The following is an 18,689-nucleotide window of genomic DNA, read 5'->3' as shown; positions in this document are numbered from 1 at the left end:
CATATGGTTGCACTGTGTTTTAAGGGGTGAAGGGTTTTCTGACTGGTTCCTGAGGAATTACCTTGCATTGTATTTGCTTGTGACTGGCTAGGCCTGTTTCTTAATGACTGTCATCAATTTGCAATTTATCAAATGCGAAGGAAGCATTAAAATTTCAGAGATGCTATCTATGTTCGTGTTCCATGCAAATAAATGGTAACACAGAAAACAAAATCTGTTAATTTAGCAAGGACTTGACCCTAATTGATTTTAGCCTGGGATTCTGATATCCAATCTTCAAAACAGAAGTCTGGGGAAAACCAAGATTCCTTTTCTTCTTTTACTTAGGCTAAGAGAGCAAGTGGGGATTTTCTGGGGGCAAATATCAGCATTATGGATATGTTGAGTCACCATGTGGATGTGGTGCTTAGGGATGTGTTTCAGTGGTGATGGGGCAATGAATGAGTGGACTGGATGAACTTAGAGGTGTTTTCCAAATTAAATGATTCTGTGATTCTGCCTGCTTCTCTGGCTAGTATTGCACACCTGGGAGGGTTTAGGATACATTAGTGATGGAAGAGTTCACAGATAACAAAAGAGTATTTTTCCATATTGCTCAGATAAGATATTCTTTATATAAAGAATCTGCTGAAGGGTAGATGCAGTAAAATATGAAATGGGAGAGTTTTAGCCTAGTATGATTTTTGCTTTTGTGTTTAGATGCAGTACTGATGTTTCATAATCTCTTCTGGGGGAACCTGTGGCCTGATTGCTGTTGTGTCAAGATTTTGGTATTCACTTCAGCTAGTAGTAGGAAGTAAAAAAAAATGCACGTCTCACATGCTGATGAATTTTTCTGCTCACTGTGATAATAATTCTAATATTTCTCCTGTACATGATATCAAAGTTGTTGTAAATGGGATTCTGTAATTACAGAAGGAAGTTTCTGAAGCAAGGTAGACACATGTGTTAAACTTAATCTACTTTCATATTTCTGTAATAGAAATGTTAACTTGGGACTAAGACTGACCTAGTTATTCACCTAAATTAATCCCCAGTGAAATCAACCAGAGGAGTTTCCAGTGACCATGTAGGAATTTTGATTTGCCCTAAATCAGAAGGATAACCACAGAAAAAAGCTTTTCAGTGTTGCCTGTTTGCTTACAAGAATGAAAGCTAGATTATCTTCAGCCATACACGAGCACTTGGGAACCTCGCTTGTGTGCTTTCCTTATCGATCAGATTTTCAAAACTTTGCAATGGTAAACTTTCAGTTCCTTGCATTCTTTTTTATTGTTGCTGTTTGGCAGACTTTGAGGATAGCAGCTTCTTGCCCAGCTGTGAGTTCTTCCCTTCTTTGTAAGGGGGGTTGGGAGGGAAGGAAGATTCACAGTTTGTGGTTCCTGGTTTTCCCTTTAAGCAGAATGTCGCAGGAATATTGCGGCACGGTGCTCGTCTGGCTGAAAAACGTGCTAGGTTGGCGTGACTCTGATAAAATTAGGTCAGACATCACAGTCCTTGCTCAGTACCCACTCAGGCAAAACTCCTGTTGAGGCCAATGGGAGCTGTGCCTGACTAAGCACTGTGGGATTTTGCCCTTAGAATCTAAAATATTTGATCTGTTCCTTGCGCTTTTGGACGTGCTCTAGAGGCAAATCTGGTGTCTTGTCCTTGACTGCCTCACTGTGGCTGCATCCTCCTCAGCCTAAAGGCTCACAGATTCTTGTGCCTCCCATCTCTTCATTAACAGAATATTTTAAAAAAACCAAAACTGCACAACTTCATATTTACTACATTTAAAGTAATTCCAAAATATGTGTGCAGTAACTGTGTGTATTAGTGCATGAAAAAGAAATTATATTTTTGTATTCTTGGCTCCTTGTTTCACCTTTTTCTGCTCTAGAGCTGTGGAATTTTGTTTTAAGTTGTGAGGACTTGGGGGAGAAAAATAATTTTTACTCTTAAGAAACCTCATGGTTTCTTTTTGTTGTCTCCTGTAAATATTTCACAAGTTCATGTAATTGCCTGTGTCGTATGAGGCTTTTGGTTTGTAGTTCAAATGTCAGAAATTCATTCAGTGAGGACCAGGGTCAGTTTTGTGGAGTAAAAGATTTGGCAAACTGAGTCATTCAAAAACTCAAACTCACTGCTATCTTTAAGTAAATGTTCTTGATATAAAGTTTAATTTGGTCTTTTTTCCCTTGGTCAGATTTTTGATAGAATTTTCTTAGGAATAGCTCTCTGCCTAATCTTTTCCTAATAAGTTTAGTATAGTTCATTACAGGAGTGAAGTAATTCAAATGTGTTTTAAAAGGAAACAGCTCCTGTTCTGGGACTGTGGTTTACTCAGGATACTTTTCAAATGTGCAGATGCTGATTAGGGCTGAAAATGTATTCCCAGAAGTTGAGAGAGCTGGTGTGTATCTGTCTTGAGTAACAATGATTCAGTTGTGTTGTTATAAACTGAAAGAATATATCATATATTGGTCTAGATTTACCCAGTAAACATTTGGAGTTGTTAAAAGGGGAGGAAGTCAATAGAGCACCCTACAAATCATCCAGGGGAGTCAAGGATCCCTATTCCAGCATCTCTAATTAACACTGTGTAATTACACACATTTAATTATTCTATTTAATTTTTTTTGTGCTTAACCAGGTAGCCTTGAAATTTTATTTTGCAGAATTTCCAGTTTCATATGTCATGTAAAAATATTCCTGTAGCCAGCTCTTTTGAGTAAGAATGGAAGCAGGATTGCCACAGTCTCCCTTGGCTTTAGGATCAGAGATGAGCATGGAGTTTCCAGGTTAAAATGGCAATTTTATTCCGTGTGCTAATTGAATTAACTCTGGGTTTTCTCTGATACTTGCACTAGGGTAAGCCAGCAGCATTTCTGCTCTTGTTTTTGTAGTGAGTCTGGCCTGTTTCTCAAGATTTCATCTCTGCCCCTTTTTCCTTTGTGCTGGATTCAGGCTGATGCTGGGTATTGCCTCTGAAACAGGAAGGTGTGCTTTGTACCATATAAATGGATTATTTCTTGTGAGCAATAACTTCCTTGGACCAGGCTCTTTTTTTTAAATGAGAAAGATTGAAAAAACTTTCTGGGATTTCTTTAGTCTCTTGATCAAATTCTGTTTTTTTTTCATGGTACAGCGATGTCACAATAAGAGCAGGTACAGAAAAAAGGGAGCAAATACAAAGGTACACCTAACAGCTGTGACTAACAAAAGAAATCTATTTCATTGCATAGTATTTCTTCTGAAATTTGCTCAGTTTATAGAATAAAAGGAAAAAAAACCCACACCACAATACCCTGTAAATTATTAGATGAACTGAATACACATTGTGTGTACAGACTTTCTTTTCAGTCTTTTCTAAATAGGAGCTGCCAAAAGTTCATGAAACTGTCATGCTCGTAAATTCTTTAGCAGATCTGCTACACTGTTCTTCAAAGAAATATGCTTGGATCCCTAGCTTCAGTATTTGTTAGGTTTTAATATGTTTGTGGGGTTTTTTTTCCAATTGCATGCAGAACATTTGGCCTCTGTCAGAAATAGGACCATAAATAGCATGTGCTTCTTAGGAGACAACAGTGAGGGGTTTCTACATATTTTTGGCAACAACTAATTCCAGAGGATAGTAATATCTCATTGGTATGTGTAGGTGACAGAATCATCTAAAGGGTCATTTTGACATGCAGAAGATTCCAGGTTTCATGGTTAAATATTTTAATTTCATCAGGGCTTTAAGTCCCTATTGGAAGTTGAGGACAAAAGGCTTGTGACAGGACCCTGAGTCAGCCAAAACTCTGGGCAGAAAAATGCAGATCTTGCTTGAAGGTTAGTCAGGGACTTTATGAATTGTGCCTTCTCATCCCTAGGAAGTTCTTCCTCTCTCTCTGAGGTTTGGCTGCCAGATCATCACAAACTTCTCAAGGCTGTCTCTTGCCTGCCCCACCTTCCCTTCTGAACAGGGTCAGGGGCAGCCCAAGCAAAGGGGCCTCAGAAGTAAAGCTGCAGGAAACCTGGAGCCTCCCCCAGGGCTTTCACCTAAAAACCCAAAGAAAAATGAAAATATCCATCTCACAGGATTGCTGCCTTTTTCCTGTTCTAAAAAAGCCTATTATTATTGCTCCATCCTCCTGACTGGATGACTGACATAACAAGTAGCAAAAAGTATTTGTGTTAGTCAGCTGTACATGATGGAATGTTCTTTGCTAATCTCTGCAGTAAAATAGGAATATCTAAAGCTCATACAAAATTTTAGGTAAAGATTGATGTGGCATGCCAAAGATTCATCAAAATAGAGATGACTACTTCAGGCTCTGAAAGTTCTGTCCAGAAGGTCTGTTCCATTAAGAGAAATAGCTACTTCATTGCTTGCTTCAATTTGTGTGCAAATTTAATTACAGCAGACACACAGGCTGGGCCCCACAAACTGCTGGCATCTCACTTGTCAGAATGGGTGATTTTACTCTGAGTTATCTTTGTTTGGGAAGCTTCAGCTGCTGGAGTGATCATGGCACTAAAATACTGGTGCTTTTCACAAAAAACCTTAAAGATGTGTCTCTTAAAAATTCCCCCTCAAAGTACTTGTTCAAGATACAAATTCAAAATACAATGAGCATTTTGCAGTTGGGCCATTATTTTTTTCATGGGGGATTAGTCTGGCACAGGCATTTATGAAGAACTTACCTCTCTACACCCAAGATATTACCCTGGCACTAGAGACGTGCACTTTGATAGATTTTTTGATGGTAGAAAAGCTATTTTTTATGGCTAAAATGCACACAACTCTTGCTGCTGGCTGAGCAACACCAGTTCTATAGCCCATGTGAATGGCACCTCCCAGCTGCTCAGGGTTCCTGCAGGTTCCATTGGCATCACACACTTCTGTTTGCAGTTTCTGTGTTGCCGACATCTCCATGGACCAAGCTGTTCATTGCTCATGAGCAATTCCTTCTTGCAGGCACATGTGTTGTTTTCTTTATGTCAGAGTCCTTCAAAATGCCAATTCCCAGGTTTCTGTCTTACTCAGTTTTTTAGGGCAGGATCTTTAGGAGCTCAACAGAAGTTGGTGAGACCCCGTGAGGATTCAGGGAGGGTTATTCATGCACTTATGAGCCATCACATTTCTACCCAGCTGCTAAATATAATTTCACAGTTTTTCCTACTTCTACCTGCCTTGTTGTTTGTGAGGAAATATGTATCTTGTCACAACAGGGAAAACAATAAACAAATCTTCAAAGAAGGAAATCTTCTGGGATGAGGCACAAAAATCACATGGATTTTTTTTCCGTTTTCCCTAATTCTGCCTCTTTCACTTTTGCTTCCTGCTTTGTGTCAGTTTATCAAAAGTCCAGAGTAGGTGAGGAGACTTAGCTGATCTTGCTGCTTACTTATCCAGGGTCATGACAGTGTGGATAAAGCAAACTCTGGTGTTTATCCTAGAAATGGACCAAATGCTGTGTGTTCATTGGAACATCTGTGAGTTTGGCTCGATGACAAGTCCCAGAGCAACACCAACATTTTCCTCCTGCAGCTTAATATTGCTGATGTGTGTTTAATCAAATTAATGGTAAGAGGAATAAGACTTAATAGAAAACACACACACAAAAAAACTCACCTCAAAACAAATCCAAGCCTAAAATATGAAACTGAACTTCCATTATGAAAGTTAGCATGCAAGCTGAATAACAGAAAAAGAGAAATTAAGAAAATAGAATAGATTGTGTGATGTTATAGCTTGAATACTATTCTGCTGGTTTTGTAGTGTTTACAGAATCTGAGGTAGGAGATCAACACTGCTGTACTTTGGGCCATGCAACACAGTGTTGCACTGAGGAAAAGGTTTGGTTTATTATAGTGAGTATGATTCATTATTTAACAGCCTAGAGGTTTATATGTGTTTCTGTGGCTTAATAATTTCAGCAACATTTCTCCATTGCATGTGGAATATAATGCAGGGCTGGTAAGCATTATAAAGATTGTTCCAAGGTGGAATTGTTAGAGGTGATACCTTTTGTTGAGTCACATAGTTTATCCTTTCCTGGTGAGGTGCATACTGAGAATAATTGTGATTTTCTATACCAAATTAGTACTTTGCCTATAACTGCTTCACTCTTTAAAATCTGTATGTGGGTTTTGTACTGAAGTGAACAGACTGCAAATGAGAAAGGTGCCCACATAAGCATTCATAGTAGTAGACCATTATTTTGTTCTATTTTTATAAGTAAAAAATCTGTCCTAAGTCACATGTGAGATGAAGGCACAGCCCAGGAACCCAGCAACTGCATAAGCTCAAACTTTATTTCAGACATTTTTCTCTTATACCTTGCTATTTTAACCATATAAATCATTTACAGCCTGGTTTCAGTAACAATGAGCATCCAGAATTCCAGTTATTGCCAGTGGGAGTTGCAGTTATTCAGAATATTTGATGGTCCTCAACTTTTGTCTGTTTTTCCCAGTGTGAAATGGAGACAGCAGCTTCTTCAGAGGTTTGCCATGAGAGAAGTTAGTTGGGGGCTATAAAAGATGCTGAGGAGCAAAATGCCTGAGCAGTGTTACTGCACCATTTTCATGTTTAATCATTTCAGCAAAATCACCTCTTGTTTTTGGAAATGCACATAAAATAGGAAGCGTGAAAAACAGCTCTGCAGATTTGGTTACACTGCTTGGAAAAATCATTATTGGTCAGCATACCTGAAAGAAAAAAACCTTTATAGGCTTTTAGGGAATTGTGAAGACAATTGAGCAACAAAACAAAAACAAGATTGTTTATCTGACCTGAGGTTTTGTATGGTGCATTTGCTGTGATTATCATGAATCTAAAGAAGGCATTTTCAACACTGAGCTTTTCAACCCTCAAGTGCCAAAATAAACAAAATTATTTAAGTGTACTCATGCTTATTTTTGCTATACATTTTTAATGAAGCAGCAATTGTCTGTATTCCACTGCTGAAAATCTTATACAACTGAAAGATTTTGAAGCACTAAAAAAGATCAAATGTGCAATAAAATGCTATGGCATTAGTCCATGGAAACACTGTGTATATTGCAAAAAGCAATACACATGAAAAAAAGATAGTTCATTGCTTTCATTAACTCTTCTGTGATTGGGGATAGAGGGCATTACTTTGTTGTGGGTTTTTTTTTTTAAATTAAGCTGAGTTTTGCCAAAAGTGCAGCCTAATCTACCTTTCACTGGTTAGAAGAACACATGCCCAGAGCTATTGATGCTGCAGTCATGGGGAGAGTCTGAGAGAGAATTCCAGAAGGTGTGGAAGTTTAAGGATAGAGGACTGATCTGTATCAATTTCCCAGAGCACATTCTTAAGGCTGTAATTAGTCAGCTCTCTGGTACCTGGAATAAATCAAGTAATGTTCTGGGAGTTGCTGATAAGGAATGGTGGCTTCTTTCCAGTGTTGTTTGTGGTGGTGTTAAATCACTGGACGCTGAGTTTACCTGAAGGTTTTTCATCCTGATAGAGCTATTTTACTGGGTGAAAGTATGATCCTCATCCTCTGAAAGATTCAAGTTCTTCCTTTAGTTCTTTCACTGGATTTTTACTATTTCTTGGGAATTGCTGAGAATGCTCACCAGGCTGCTCCAGGAATTTCCAGTCTACACCAAAACCAAGCAACTGAGGAATGCATTTGTTATAAATACACCATCCTTTGCTGTGAGTGTGAAAATAAGCATTGTCTTGATTGTCATTCTGGGTTGGTTTCTTTTCAAGTGATACAGATTTTGAAGATAAGATTGAACTTTAGCACTTTACACAAAATACCTTAGCAACAAGAAATCAAAACCATGCATTAGTATTCCATAACTTTGTTGCTGTCAAAACCATTTTGCTTTAATTTCCTTAAGTATACAAAGTCATAATGCAGAAATCAAGTGGGAGCAAAAGAGTAAGATGTTAACTATCTAGAGATTGAGTAGAGAAATGCATTTTCCTAAAATGTCATTAAGTTCTGCTGAATGTTTTGGATTTATTCTACCTGAGAGAGTTTGCCTTCAGATGCTGCAGGCACAGCTGTGCTAGAGCTTCCTGTTGCAATGCATTTCTTTGTTTGTCCACCAGAGATTCGGAAATCCATTTCCTAACTTTATATTCATATATGCAAATGTTCATTTTTCAGTATATAAATGTAACCCAGATGATTGAAAAAGAACTGTCAGTACATATGGAAGCACAAAAAGATGCTTCCTGCAGAAGTTGCACCCATATATAATGCAAGTTTCCATGTAGGCATGGCTGGGATGCACCTGTGCCTGAATGCCGAAAATTATTAAAATAGCTGTTTTTCAGCAAATTTGGGGTTTAATAAGCTTTGTAATTTGAAAATCTACCTTTACTAAATTAATGTTTCTAAATTTAAAATAATGATTAAAAAAAACCCCCATACTTGTTTTCCAAGATTCTGAGCTAGGTAGATTTATTTTTTTTCTTTTTAGTGACATAAATGTGCTGGATTTTTTTTGTAGATACACTTGAAAAGGTCAATTTTCAGCTACTTGGATTAAGTTTTGTGGTGAATTTATGAAGGCAATGCCAGACTTCCAACTGCTTAGAGGGTGTCATTATAGAATAAACCACAGCTGGTCTAGCACCAGTGGCAAGTTTGATTTCATAGAATAGTGATGGAATCCCAGAATGGTTTCGGTTGCAAGAGACCTTAAAGACCTCGTAGTTATAATTCCCCCTGCCATGGGCAGGGACATCTTCCACTATCCCAGGTTGTTCCAAGGCCCATCCAACCTGGCCTTGATATCCAAGTGCTATTTCATCAAAATGTTTCCTCCTCATGTTGTGTTACTGTAATATGTCATGGAAGTGATATATTATATGATAAAGTAAAATATCCCCTGAGCAAGGTACAGGAATGATAAATTATGTTAATATGTAATTCCCATTCAGATGATGATTTATTATGATGCACTGTCAGAAAAACTCCAAGTTTTATGTCATCTGGGGATTACAAGGCGTAAATCCAACTGACTTACAGAACAAAAGATGCCACAATTCACAAACAACCTAAATTAAAGTATGTCAAGATACAGGAAAAAGTACAAAGTCTAGGAAGTGCAATACTAAGGAGTGATTATGTAAAGGCCAGAAGCAGATCCTCAGTGTCTGCAGGCCAACATTATAAACACCAGTATGAAACTGGCCTTGGCACTGGTGTGACTGGAGCTGCCCTCAGGCTCTGTGCTGTGGTGAGCTGCAATGAGCGTGACATGGGAACCAGCTTGGTGCTCAGTGCCCTTTGCTCAGGCAGCTGGCAGGGATCTGGGTGATGTGGGTATCTGCAGGAAGGCTTGGCCACACTCCTGTGCCAAACCATTCATCATCCAGCAGATGGTTATCCTGTTGTTCAACAATTTGCATTCTGCCACACTGCAGTGATCGATGGACACTGCCACTGTGTCACTACACCAGATAGAAACATCAGAGAAGCTTTGTTGCGAAGCAGCCCTTGCTTGGACTGAAAACTACTCTTGTACGTTCATTTCTTTGGCTTATGAACCATATTTTTATGCAGCGTGGGCTGATTTAGACATGAAACTTGCATGATTCCCAGCAGTCTGGGAATAATTGACTTAGGAGAAAAAAAAGGAATAAAAGTGAATACTTTTATTCCTTTTTTTTTCTCCTAAGTCAATTATTTATTGCTGATGAAAGATTTGATACTAAAATCTTTACAAGACAGTGTCATGTCTCTTATGGAGCAAACATAAGACTTTATTCATCCAGAAGTCAGCCCCCATTCTCAGGGCAATGCTTTTACAGATTCTTCTCCTTAGTACCCAGTGCTTTCTTCTTTGTTAAAACTTACCAAGAGTAGAATTGATTCTTTCCTTTTGTCAAAAGGTTTGGTCACAGAAGATATCCATTAACATGGTAGAGACATAGGAATGTATAGTCATAGAACCAACAACAAAGATTACTTGTGATGCTTCAGATACCCTTCTAGTTACATTCCTTCACATCAAAATCCTCATCACTTCTGATGACTTCCTTTAAAATTAACTTTTTAAATATTTTTTTAACTTTATTTTCCCTCAGAATGCTGTTGACATGTGCATCATTGACTTTTTTTCCAGCGACACTGTTAACAGTGTGCTCATATTTCACCTGCAAACAAACCGAGATGATGGGAAGAGAGTAAAGGCCTAACTGAGACAGCTGCAATGCTTGTGAGCTCCAAAGCATGACTCCAAAAGGCAAACAAGCAGGAGATTCCAAGGAGGAATTCCAGGTTCTCTGTAAAAGTGCACATGCTGTGCACACGATGCATTCTCAGTTCAGGTTATTGAGCTTTCAGCAGTCTGTGGCTCAAAGACTTCTTTAAATCAGAGGCAGGTCTTTGTGTGTAATACCCTTCACAAATATTTCTCCTGTAAGTTTACCTAGTAGCTTTTGCAAAGGTTTGAATTTTTAGAGTCTGTGACATCCTGTAGCAATGTGTCTTTTTAAAATAATAGTTTTGTTAACGTTTTTAATCTGCTGCTTGCCACTTATGTTTGATGTACTTTGGGTCTATTTTCTCCATCTATTATTTGATCCATTATATTCAGGGTTTTATAAACCATTCCTACTTTCTTTTATTCTGTACCTTTGATCACCTATTCTATCTGTTAGTTGCAATGTGTTCTTTTTGGAATGAGGGATCAAGAGTGAGATCAGTAAGCAATATGCAGGAATATCTTAGGTTTCAGCAGTGCTGTGCTTCCTCCTTTTCCTGATTATTTTTACAATTTCATTCCATTTTTCCCTTTACTCTGCTTTTGAGCAGGAGGTTGATATTGTTAGAGACAACTCTGTGCTGTAACTACAAGATCTGTCTTGTGACAGCTCAGTACAGTTGTGTTATTTGTTATGTAAACTCAGGAGCATTTTAATCTGTGTGCATCACTATAACACTGAATTTTGTGACATTTTATCAGTTTTCAATTCAATATCATAAGATTCTTCAGCAAATTTTTCTGGTCAATCCTCATCATCTTTATTGCCATGAATACCTTTGGATTTCTAGATTTCTAGTACAATTTTGGATGTTCCCAGTTCAGCCTGTATTATAGATTCTGCATACACTGCCAGCAGGACATGAGCATTGATCTCTGGGGGGTGCCACTCTAAAAACTGACCTTTTCTTCCTGACTGTTTGTTTCCCATCTTTTGGCCAGCTACTTATCCATTAATTGACTGAAACTTAAATAACCAGCCAACTCCTTCAGGATAAAATGAGAAGTGACCTCACAAAAATGTGAGCAGAAAATGTAATCCATCAGTTATTAAGCTATTAATTCTCCTCTGCACTTCTTGATGCAGCTGGGATGAAAACTAGAGCAGTGATACTTGCAGAGTAGCTCAGCCTCATAATAATTCTGATCATCATCCATGTGTGGCACTGCAACTCTCAGAAGAAAAGCCTAATTTTCGTGGTGTTTCCAACTTGTTTCTGGAATAAATTTTGAAGAAGCCCTAGATAAAATCTCATGTACCCCAGAGCAAGCTGTATGTTAATTCAGTATCTAGGTTCCTACATTTTCTCTAGAATAGCATCTGGAGAAATAATAGAATATGAAAATGTTTGCTGGAGACAGTACTATAATCCTATATAATTTTACATTTAGATCCATTTCAGTTTGTTCTCACTTTCCAAGCTCCCGGATGCTTCTGAGTTTTTATTGGCCACTTCAAATGGTGTGGTGTAGAAGGAATTATGGCAGAGTTCAGGGGCAGGGCAGAGGAATGAATTATCTGGGTACTGTGGCAGTGCAGAGAGAGGCCACTTGATCCCTGAAACTTGGGAAGTGTTTGCTGTGCATGTCAGCTGGATACGAGTGTGGAAATCACTAGCTGTGAAATCATTAATGATGGATAATAACATCCAGTGTTCAAGCAGTGCATGGTAACAGTTTATTTTTGATCCAATAATAAATACTTCATGAAGCCCTGGGCAAGGCAGGGGCATAATTTCAGAGAGGAGCCTTCCTCAATGCTTTTAAGAAAAAATAGTGCCTGGTGAGTTCTTTTTTCTTTTCAACTTAAATTACTTGAGTTTAGAGAAATATTTGTGTTTGGTAACTCATTTCTGCTGCAAGAATGGACCACGTAGCAAATTCCTTTGTTGCAGAGTTGTGCAACGTAAGGCATCCTTCAAAAAAGCATCTCAGAACAAAAAAAAAATCCTTTTCACCTTATCCATTGACTTTGGTAGGACTCCTTGTGTAAGCAAAGTGGATGGGCTGGATGTGCAGATTGAAGGACTCTGGAGGAGTAAACTCTCAAGAAATCGGTTACGGCTGTAATGTGAGCTGTGCTGACGCAGCTGGCAGATAGCTTGAAATTGATGCTCTTGAAAAGAGATACATCTTTGCCAGAAATATTAGTTTCAAGGAAAAAATGACATTTTTTCCTGTCCTTACTGTCAAATAGCGCTGTAGTTTCTAAACTGGGTTTGGTGGAGATACATGCTCCCGATATTCAATTTCAGAAGAGGAAAGGGTTTCTCTGTGATCCAAGCACACAATACTGTAAAATGCATTCTTAATCCTAAAGAAATGTGAAGTCCCACTCTCTAAAACAGTGTGAGACTCCTTGGCCCCTCCAGTCTCATCATTGCCTTTCAAAAGAGCAGTCTCAAGGAGGTTTTACACAAAACTTGTGTTTATTTGTCTTTGTACACTTGACTGGCTCTCACCAGCACTCTGAGGACACCACAGTCCTCACTAGCCTGCCTGGCCTGGAATTAATTTTCAAACCTAACAAATATTTTAAAATTAATATTTCTGGCAAAAAAATCTATCTATTTTCAATGAGCACCTTGTAGATAAAGGCATCCTGCCTGACAAGAAAAGATGTATAATCCAGTGAGTTACACAGACAAGAGGCAATGGTATCAACCCCCTTGTATTTGGCAGTTCTTTGTCACTGTATAATGTTCCTTAAACTGCCCTGTCAAGAAAATAAGAAGGCATGATAGATGTAAATGGTCAAAAATAATCTCTGCCATTTCACTAATGTGAAATTTGAGGGTCAGAACCATGCATTTTTCTCAGCCTTCTTACTATCTCTCAGCCCAAGGTAGGATCAGAGCAGGCAAGGGGCTGCTGCAGGGCTTTGCTTCAGAGGAAATGAATGCTGCTGCCACTCCTAATGAGAATCTCCACTGTATTAGACAGTGTTTCTGATTTCATAATTCTTTGAAATTTAGCAAAGTCAGAGCTGAAAGGTGACAGGGTAGGATATATCTGCCTTGCTGGAGGTTTGCATATGTGTGCAGCACTCAGTTCATCCATCTCACGGCCTTCATGTAGACAGAATGACAGGATGGTGTGCAGTATTTTGGAGGAGCACCCTGGTTCACCTCTGCTGGTTAATGTGAAGTATTTCTGATGATCTCTGGACAGGCATTCTACCTCGTCTGCTGTAATTCTGCCAGTCTCTTCAGTGCTGATTCCTTCCATCCATCAAGAGCTTTCCCTCTTTTGGAAGACACAAATAGATGTGCCATGTAGGGGTTAACAGCCACTAAAATTAACATGCTCTCAAAACCATAAATAACTTGTTCTGAAAATTTGAATAGCTAACTTAGGGGGGAAATCAAGTTCCACATATTTAACTTCAGCATTGTTAATCAGGACATTTGAAAGAAAATTAATATTTTCCCAGAGATTAAAAGCAAATTCAGTCTTTTTGAAAATCAGGGGGGTTTATTCATTTCAGTTCTGAGTGAAATAGGACTGGTAGAACCAACTGGAATTGGCATAATGAGCTCAAATTCTGAAATGCTTTTGCAGAGCAGTTTTGTTATCTTGCCATGTAGTTCCTCTGGTATTTCAATAGACACTTTTCAATAGGCACAACAGAAGACTGTTGATAGTACTGAATAGTTCTAAATTATGATTTGAGGATGTTAAATTCTGACTACTTGTAGCATTGCACATGAAAAATTTGAGCATCAAACAGAAGCATCACTCTAGTGAAGTGGCAGAAGGTTTTTGTACAGAATGATGAATTATGTCCAATATCTAAAACTAGTCTCTCTCTTCACTCTGAAGCTCTTCTTTTCCCCCTGTTTCTGTCATTGAGATAAAGACAGGTTCTCTGCTCGAGTCTTGGACAGTGATTGCACCATTCAGTGACACTGCACGTGAAGGAGCAGTAGCTGACAGATGCACAGGAATTCCTGTGCCAGATCAGACTAATGGTGCACACAGTTCAGACCTTTTCTCCCACAATCACACCCTTCTGGGTGCCTGTGCATCTGGAGCTGATGGGTTTGCCCCTCAGCATTTGGGACACCTGCAGCCAGCGCTGTGACAGTGTTCTGAAGTGTCTGTCACTGCAGGGAAATACAGAAAGGGCTTTTCCACAGGAGCAGGCATTTCTCACACCTCTGGAGCACAGCCAGGCTCTCAGTGCTACCCCTCCTCACTTTAATCAGCTCCCAGGGGATGCCAGAAGTTCTGAGATCACAAAGGGTTCCTCCTTTGTTTCTTCACATCACACATTTGGAGCTTGCTGATGCATCCCCACCTTTTCTTTGTTAGAATCATGGGTTGTAGCTGCCAGCTACATTGTTCTGCTGGAGTTTGGAAATGTGGCTAGATTTTTAATTAAAGGAACTGTTAATGCCTCCTGCTTTTAAAGAGATGTCTAACATGTAGTATAGGAAAAAAATGAAGCTGGAGAAAGTAAAAACGCAGCTGTGGCCACACAGGATATCACAAGCACTTTTTGGTGGTGTGAGCTCAGAGATGGCACTTGGTGAAGAACTGTCTGTCTGTCATGCATGGCCTGAGGTAAAGAATGAGTTGTTCTGCACCACGGAGTTCCAGTCCTGCCTTTAAACGGGTGGCAAACTGTGCTGGTGCCAGTTGTGCAGGGAAAGCCAGTGTGTGAGTAGGTGTGGCTGAGGGGGTAAATTTCATTTCAAGGGCTCATCTCTGAACAGTTCTACAAGCTAAGCAATGTGAACCTAATATTATCATTCCAAGGGGACTCTTATGCTGTGTGGTAAAATTGCTTATTAAATTACAATCACAAAAAAAAATCAGGAGATAGGCACTGTTCAGCTGGCAGCATACAGGGAAAAAAAGGCTGAATTCTAATTATTTGAACAGTCCAGTTAGTGTTATTTCACTGTGTGAAAACAAAATTAGGTTATCGCTGATATCATTATTAATGTATGAGATGAAGCAGAAAAACAATTTATTTCCTAACACCCATTCTGCCCCTCCTCCCCACCTCTCCCCCAAAACATAAAAAAAAAAGAGAAAATAACCTAAAAGCAAAAAGGGCTTTCTAACACAGGCAGCACTGAGAGATCTCATTGCTATAGCAGCAAAATGTAGATGATTTATCAATTATCTTAATTTGAAGGTGAGGCATTGTGCAAACAGTAAGTATTACATTTATTATTTCCCCAGTTAGATTAAAATATAAAAAGGCATATCCAATATCAGTAACGCTGTTTATTACTCTAATCAGAAACAGGAAATATATTTTCAGCCACTCTAAACCTTAGGTGTTCTTTTATTATGCATGAGCAGCTATTACTACTGTTCAGTGATACATGTTCCTTAAGGTACTCATATTGCAATCTCCACCTTTTGAATGCCTTTCAAATAAATAAAACAACTTTTTTGCATAAAAATATATTCTGCAACCATAATTAAGTATTGAAATTCACATTTTCATGAATATAACTATTTCATACATGAGATGAATCCATGGCAAAAATTTTAGAGGTTTTTAGAGCCAGCACAAGAGTGTTTTATTTTACAACTCTGAACACATCATATGCCCTTGAATGTGAACTGCCTTGAATTTTGTTAAGATTCTGTTCTTCATTCTCATTTTCACACTCAATGAGCCGCTACTGTTTCAGTCCAAAAGGGATCAGTCAGTGAAGCTGTGTCATGAAAGTAGTTATAGAGTCTGATAAGATTCTTTAAAACTCATTTTTATTTAGCCAGGAGGCACAAATCTGGCTGCAAACATTGCTCGAGATGTGCCCTCTCTTTTCAGTATAATTTGAGAATACAATATCAGATTTAAGAAAAGGATACAGTGTAAAGATAGTTTTCCTGTTATGCTATCCATACTAGATTAATATATAGATTAAAAGTAAAATCTGTAAGTATCCAAAGGCCTGATTCACGTGTATAATTTTCTTTTACCTACAAATAGATATTTAATTATTAACATAAGCATTTCATTAAAATTAAAAAACAATAAATTATTAATAAATCTCTCTAAAACAGGAATCTTTCTGAGGAAGTTTGGTGATAAAACGTTTCTAAGTAAAGAAAAAAAGTTTATAAGTTTATAAGTAAAGAACTAAACCCAATCCAGTAGAAAGGACTAGGCCCATAACTCTGAGGTGTGATGGAATATTTTTGGAATGTCTTTTACAGTTAGACCCTAAAACTCTCTGTGTCTCAGATGCATCCTTTTGGTTTGTGTAAGGTGCACATTTGTGGTATTGAATAGCTGATTTTTCCACTACCTCAGGGAGCCTGGCCTTGCATATTCCATGAAAAGACCACTGAAACCAGACTGGGAGATCAAACACTAAGTGCTCTTGCCCAGTTTCTTTAGAAAGTATAAATAAATACTTCCTGGAGAAGAGACAAGAAATCAGCTTGGCCTTTCCTTGGAGAATTTCCTGTGAGAACTCTCTTTTGCCCCCCTGTTTCTTCATTCACATTCCCAAAAAGCATTTTTAATTGCTTCTGAAGTGGAGCAGCTGTACCAGGAGGGGACCAAGAGCATCACACAGGGCAGCAGGTGAGGCACAAAGTCTTTTGCACCTCTGATGTGCCAGATGACCACCAGGAAAATGGATAAATAAAAGGCACATCATGGAGGTACTTGGGCAAAAATACAAAAAATACCTTATTAGTGCTTAAATCACTAAATTATTTACCACATGTGAGGAAGCAAAAGGTTTGAAAAAGCAGCTGCAAAAAGATGTAAAAATGTCCAAAGGACATCTTGGTCGTTTTCATACAGTATAAATGTTAACCATGCATTTTCCATCAGCAAGGAGAGCGTGGCTGAGTGGCACAGCCCCACAGACACAGAGCCTGGATTTGGAACAATTTATTGGTAGAACAAACAATTTCTCAACAGCCAAAGTCAGGCTTCAGCAGGTCTCAGATAATTTTTCATACATTCAAAGCAAATTAGCAGAGATTTACATACTTGTTTTTAACTGTGGCCTCTCTTCATTGCCAAATGGATGTTCTAGTTCATTTCCTCTTTTGTTTGAGTCAGAAATACAATTATAACACTGAGCAGAATCTGTTACTGCTTGTTGAAAGCAACTACTGCTGAGTGAGCTCAGCTCTACTGACTGCCTCCTTCTGCCATCTAGTGGCACTTTCACTACACTGCTTTTCTCTCTCCAAAGGGTTCAGTGAGAATGATAATAAATGTACACTCTTGAAAGAAATGCACTTTTGAAGTGAGCAATGTACCTGGAAAGGAAATACCTTTTTTCTTTTTTTTTCTGAGATGGAAAAGTAGTTTTCACACAGAAAGTATTTATGAGAAAATAGAAAGGATTCAGTGATATAAAGTACTTATGTCAGAGAAAAATTCTGCATCCTGTGGTCTTGTAAATGGTAAGTTAAGTTTGTTGATTGATTTCTTTTTTTTTTTTTTTTTTTTTGGTGGGAGACCTTGGATTTTAAGTTGTAGGCTGCAGAATGGCACTGTTGAATATCCTAAGGAAATGCCTATTTAGAAGCACATTTGGTTTGTTTTCCACCTGGATATTTAAAGGGCACAACAAAAAGTAAAATATAACATCAAATGTAATGCTCTGTAGGCATATAGAACATGTATAGTTTCTTTCCTGATTATACAATTTTATGAAGAGCTTTCAGTGCTCAGGTTTGCAGTAGATGTTTCTGTTTCATTTAGGGGAAAAGCTTAAATGTCAATGAACTAGGAATTTAAGGCTCGGGATGTTTTCAATCAAAATCCATGTTCTGGTTATTTATATGACTGAACAAACATTAATCATCTCAAATGTTTTCTGCTCTTTGAACTGGGTTGTTTTCACAAGGTGCAGGTATTGGTGAATTAGATTACAAATGAAATTTTTTTTTTTTCAAATTCCATAAAAAAGGCATATTTCTTCCTTTCCACTTGCAGCAAACTGACACAGCAAACCGATGGAAGTCAGAACGTAGAATATCAGAATCCAGAGGTTGTAATTTTTTTCCTTTTCTTTTTAAACACGTGTTATTCTGTATCCTCATCCCCTGACAAGTTTCCCATGCTGTCTCCAGGGCGGGAAGATCCCCATCAGGTGGACGGCTCCCGAAGCCATCGCCTACCGCAAGTTCTCGTCTGCCAGCGACGCCTGGAGCTACGGCATCGTCATGTGGGAGGTGATGTCCTACGGGGAGAGGCCCTACTGGGAGATGTCCAACCAGGACGTGAGTGCTGCCCAAAATTCATCTCTTTCAAATGTGCTTTAAAAGTTATTGCCGCTCCCTGCCCCACTGTGCTGTCTCGTTCTCTTTCTAGGCTAGAATCTCAGTTTTAAAAAAGAGCAAATTTTCTTCTAGTGTAATTGAAAGTTTGTTCTAGAAAAAAAAAAATATGGGAAAGGGGAAATGGTACAGTTTTTTCTCTACCACAATTTTAAGTTTTCACAAATTCTCCTGTTTGATGGAT

The 18,689-nt window shown here is 38.5% G+C and overlaps 1 protein-coding gene across 5 annotated transcripts in view; it reads left to right on the top strand.

The window, feature by feature from the left end:
* The window catches only part of EPHA6 (EPH receptor A6), a 367,730-nt gene that overhangs the window by 328,823 nt on the left and 20,218 nt on the right, over positions 1-18,689 (top strand). For all 5 annotated transcript variants that reach the window (XM_074531375.1, XM_074531379.1, XM_074531363.1 and 2 more), the window contains one exon: positions 18,299-18,448. In XM_074531375.1, coding sequence (XP_074387476.1) covers positions 18,299-18,448 — 150 coding nt within the window. The remainder of the gene's footprint in view (positions 1-18,298; positions 18,449-18,689) is intronic.

The sequence above is a fragment of the Zonotrichia albicollis genome, chromosome 2, assembly GCF_047830755.1.
Source record: "Zonotrichia albicollis isolate bZonAlb1 chromosome 2, bZonAlb1.hap1, whole genome shotgun sequence".
In the NCBI taxonomy this organism is placed as follows: domain Eukaryota; kingdom Metazoa; phylum Chordata; class Aves; order Passeriformes; family Passerellidae; genus Zonotrichia; species Zonotrichia albicollis.
Note: the sequence above shows the minus strand (reverse complement) of the source record. Positions and strands in the feature narration are given on the sequence as shown.